A 5,394-nucleotide genomic window follows, 5' to 3' on the forward strand; every position below is an offset into this window, starting at 1 on the left:
AATAAAAACTAAAAACTATTTTTAACTTGTATTTATTTTGAAGATTTTGTTTTTTGTTCATTTTTCTTTGTTTCCTTCATTCCCTTCCACCAGTATTCTTCATCCCTCATTTTCGCCTCCACTCTTCTTCATCCCATATTTCCTCCAAATAATTTCTCCATAACTCAAACACATAAAAATGAAAACTAAAAATAGAAAACATTTTGATAATTATCTCACAAATATGATCTCACATTTCCACCATATAATTTCCCTTTATATTTATGGAATAGTTATTAGCACTTAAAAGTCATTATGCACTCTTTAAATATATAGATTTGACAAACCGGCATTATATCTATCAAAGACAAGGAGCAAGAAATAATTGCTTGGTCACAAGCCAGTAATTTCTTTCTAATTAATATGTGTAGTAGATTACCAAGAGAAGTTTACCACAAACATTCATCGTTTCAGCCAAATAATGTAAATTAGGGTTTTCTTGGTTGAGGCAATAGTAGGACCTCAAGCTAGGCAAGTAATTATGCAACTTTGATCGTAGCATGCATGTCTTACTAGCAAGTTACCAAAATTTATTTTAAATAAAAAAGAGTGAATTCTTGATCAATTGAAATTTACCGTCCACCATGCCAGTGGAAGGTATACACAAAGGATCGATCATCACTTATTTATTCATTTTCTTTATTCTTAATAACCTACTTATCTTCTTAGATATATCCATCAGCAAAAATTGCTAGAGTGGTTGTTGTTCTTCCATAGCTAGTAAGGCTTCTCCCCAACATAGTTGCCTGGGGGATCATAGTTGCATCCAATGAAGGTACCCCCACTGCTGCACCTCACTTTTGCGCACCCTACACGAGCCGAGTTACGCCAAACCACCTGTGTATAATGCCCACACACCTTTCCAGCAGCACACGAGTTCGACTCATAACTGTAGTCGGCTTTCTCCGCCACCCACAGGTCCACAGCCGCTGTTCCCGACATGTCACCAGTGCTCATGGCAAGGTTTTCACCGTATGGCCCACCGGAGTGCACGAGATTGCAGTCGCCAACATGTTGGTTGGCGTAGTTTTGTGCATAGCCTGCTACATTGTCATCCCACGTCAAGGGACCAACGCCTACTGCTGCTCGAGCGGCGTTGTGGGAATTGAGGTCGTCTTGGGGTGTGTCTTGGGCATGAGAGGATTGTATTAGGGCTGAGCCTAAAATGAAAAGGAGAGCTAGGGAAATATTGCACAACCCCATGTTAATGGTTTGTTCTCTTTGTGGATGGGCAAATGAGATGTTATGGTGCGGAATATTTATAATAGCGGGGAACGGTAAATGTTGATATTATGAGCTCTGAGAAATTGAGGATGTGGAAATTTATTTGCATGACTATCAAAGTTGAACGTTCACATTGCGTTATCAACTGAAGAAACCAAACCGTCGCCGAACTGATAAAACAAAACCCTACTTCTATATTTCTTTACTTACAACGGCTTACTTTTACAAGTAAAATTTATGAGAGGATTAACTTTTTCTAGTACTACAAACGATATTCTACATAGTCTAGACAAGGATGGAGATAGTTTGAACTAGGAAAGAGGATATGAACTACTATGACAATCTACCACTTGCATGAGAAGTACGAAGATTAGTCAAACTTTCTCGAGGTAATTAAATTGTCAGTATAACAAAAATAAGCAATCGTAACACCAAAAACGTGGCTACTGCTGGGGTAACAATAATATCGATCACTGACCTAGATATTATGTTGCTATGTAATACTTTAATTTCCCGATATTTGTTAACAGAATTAACAATCCCTTGAAACCTTTGAAATTCATGTTGATGATGCAACATTGGAACAAATTGGAACTAATTGCTTTGGTAAATAAGCAGATCTGCTTCTTCGAATTTACGTTTGAAATTTACGTTTGTCATATCTGTTTACTTTTCTTTTAGAAAAGTATATGATCGATGCATGTAGGAAACGTATATGTTCATCTGTTGAAGGAAAGGTCTACTAAGCCTTCCCGTCATATTCTATGCACTGTTGCAATACGTGTGGTATACGGGTCTTCTCCGAAGTTTTATTTTCTTGAAACAAATATATTTTGGATGTGGAAGTCTAACTAAACTACACAATCACCTAACCATAAATTTGGCATTATTTATGGTTTTGAACTCCTCTTTAGGAAAACTGAATTTAAGACTTTCAACTTACAAGTTAGGAAAAAATAAATACCACTATATTGTAGTAGTAGAGGTGCGAGTCTTCTTTCAATTAAAATAAAATAGAATATTATGAACCTCTCATTTTTTTTCCCTAACATTATAGAGGAGAATAATTGAGTTAAGTCACACAATTGTTAGGGTTCAAGATTTTTGTATATGAATTTCGCTGTAGTAATTGAGAGAATAAAGGACTGCATTTTCTGAGAATGAAAGATGTAGTTGCAGAGAGAATGTTTGAAGGACTGTATAAGATGCAATCCATTACCAATCCTTTCATATATTTTATAATATACATATTTATTTGTTTAATTACTACTTTAAGTTTTAAAATTGTCAAATTATTTTATCTCATTATATTATAACATGTGAATAAATAACATCATATTACCCTTAATACTGTGTTCAAAAGGGATATCTGTTGTACGTGGTTTAGTGTTGTCCGCGAATGTCCTCAACGCAAGACTTTTACCCGAATTGTGATGGCATTATTAGCATTAGCATACTTTTGGGCATAAAGGCTACTACGTCAGCATCCTACGTCAACTTTGGTAGCATTGAGACGCACGAAAATGTGGAACACGATGGCCTGTATGTATTGGGATATAGTGTGGAAAAGTTGGCGGCGAACCGTCTGGCGTCTCGGCGTTGTAAGGAAGCATGTGATTTAATTTGGGTCGATAGGTCCCCATCTTCCTTTATTCATGTTTTGTGTAATGATGACCTTCTTTATTCCTCCTAATTGCTTTCTGGTAGTGCAAGGTGAGACGCTTTAGCATTAGATGCGTCGTCGTGGTTTTTCTGACCCCCCTTTGCACTACTCTTTTCTAGTAGTTTATTGTACTAATTTTGAATCATTCATCCTACCCGTAATAATAATAATTTACAAAAAATTGGAACTATATTAGATCAAGTCGTTAGTCACGGAAGAAAATGTGGACACTATACCAGTATGTATTGGGATATATTGTAGAGAATTTGCTTTGTTAATGTCCGAATGGATTTAGGTACGACTACAGTTGTAATATCGTTAGTTGTCATTAGTATTACTGTTTAGTGAAAATATTCTCCATTTGTAAGTGGGGAGGTCTCATTTTAACTTTGAGTTCAAATCTAATTGTCACGCCCCAATCCTGACATACGTACATGATCGACATGTGACATCACTTAGTACTCGTATATCTAACATATCCCGCCTTCAGGATATGGACAATCACAAGAAAGATCCAATTGCGTAGTAATTTTTCGTATACTCTATTGCTGCATCTAACCTCTTTGTTAGATTGCCTTCGTACCCTCCGATGAGATCAAGCCATTCGTAGTTCACTATTTGTTAAACTATGAACTATTCGTAAAATACTTCCTAGCAGAAAACATAGAGTACCACACTACACATCAATCATAAGCCAAGCAAGAGTTGTCATCTTACCATTCACACACACATATGCTTTCCAACACCATTCAACAATCACATCAATCAATAACACATACAATACACCAAAATGCAGGGCTAGAGCGACACAGTTCGGGAGAAGCCTACATCCCTGAAGCTTTCTCAATTTAGACCGAATCCAAGGAATCAGCGAAGTCAAGGATGTGATTTTGGACCACTCAACGAAATCCTACAAAATTGGGTTCCGGACCACTTAACGGAATCAAAGTACCAAACGAGATTCTGGACCTCTCAACGGAATCCAAATCAGGATACGATTCCTGACCACTCAATGGAATCACGGAGTAAAAGGGATTCTGGACCTCTCAACGGAATCTAAGTGGATACGATTCCGGACCACTCAACGGAATCTAGACGGAGCAGGGAATCAGACCACTCAATGGAATCCCAGCAGAACCCGGTTCTGTACCACTCAACGGAACTGAGTGGAAGTCTAGGAAACATAACAACGACTCGAAGAAACAAGACATGAATCAAGTTACTCAATTTAGAATGGCTCAACAAAATAAGAGATGAAACAATGAAACTAGATATGAAACAAGCTTCGAAGCAACAAACCCCAGGACAATGGGTTAACGGTTCACTACGAGCCCTCACATTTCATCAAACAATTCAACAAGCACTTCGAATCACATTTCAAAAATATCATCAATACACAAGTCAAATCACATTTAATAAACATAGATCAATGGCTAAATATAAAAAAAAAAAAATATCACATTTCAATAGAAATCACATTTATAAAATCAAGTGATATCCACAAAGGATACTAAATACAAAATCAGGGTAATAACCATATCACATATCTTAAAGTCACTCACTAACCAATGTAGGCCCACTAGACTTCGCTTAATCTCTAGTAGTACTAATTTTAGTATTTAAGAACGATTTGAATCATGTTGACCAAAAGTCAACTCTCTGTCAATGGTGGGTTCCGCAACCCTACATAATTCGATCTGGAACATCGGCCCACAGATTTCTGATCTGTAACCTCCCAAGAGTCTCATTAATCTTCTAGAACAATATTCTAAAGTTTTAGAACGATCCAACTGTCGGATCTCCGCCAATCACTAAAATTAAATTGCGGTCAATGTTTGGTTTTACAAATTTAGAAATTCAATTTGGGAAGATCCGTACCTCGGATTTCCAATCTGTAAGTTCCTAAGGTCCTCAAATATTACGTTTAATAACATATTAACATTTATTGACAATCTAACGGTTGGATCTTCGTTTGCTACATTAGTCAAGTGGTGGACCCTAATGGAACTAGGTCCAAACGACAGAATTTCATCGAACGGAGGTCAAATATGAAATTAGAATATCAAATTTAGCCTAGAAATTTAAAGTTGGTCCACTGGCCAAACGCTGCATGCGACGGTTTCCAGCAAACGAAAACCTAATTTTCCGACTAACTCCAAAAATTACCAAATTTTATAGGATTATAGAGCACAACAAGGGGAACAAATTTCATACCTTGGCTGAAGTCCAATTCGTCCAGGAAACGCCTGAAAACATCGTTGATCCGTCAGAACCCTAGAAATGGGTGTTCCTCGATTCGTTGAATTTGCAGCTCTGCCGCCCGCAAACTTGTTTGGGCTATATTCCTGGACTCAAGAGATGCCTAAGGGTGGTGGTGGTCGATGGAAATTTTTTCAGAAATGGCGAATTTGTTGCCTACACGCACGAAGCCCTCGGCTTTGATTCTTACAGAAAGACACCAAATCAAC

At 37.4% G+C, this 5,394-nt stretch overlaps 1 protein-coding gene across 1 annotated transcript; it reads right to left on the reverse strand.

The window, feature by feature from the left end:
* Positions 1–361: 361 nt before the first annotated feature.
* LOC126620776 (pathogenesis-related protein 1-like) lies at positions 362–1,282 on the reverse strand. The gene has a single exon (XM_050289056.1). The coding sequence runs from the start codon at positions 1,240–1,242 to the stop codon at positions 757–759; it is 486 nt and encodes a 161-aa protein (XP_050145013.1). The 5' UTR covers positions 1,243–1,282; the 3' UTR covers positions 362–756.
* Between the last annotated feature and the right edge of the window lie 4,112 nt (positions 1,283–5,394).

This window comes from Malus sylvestris, chromosome 5, assembly GCF_916048215.2.
Source record: "Malus sylvestris chromosome 5, drMalSylv7.2, whole genome shotgun sequence".
Lineage (NCBI taxonomy): Eukaryota > Viridiplantae > Streptophyta > Magnoliopsida > Rosales > Rosaceae > Malus > Malus sylvestris.

Coding starts and splice junctions, on each gene's coding strand:
- LOC126620776 (XM_050289056.1), bottom strand. CDS start 1,242: ATGGGGTTGTGCAATATTTCCCTAGCTCTCCTTTTCATTTTAGGCTCA.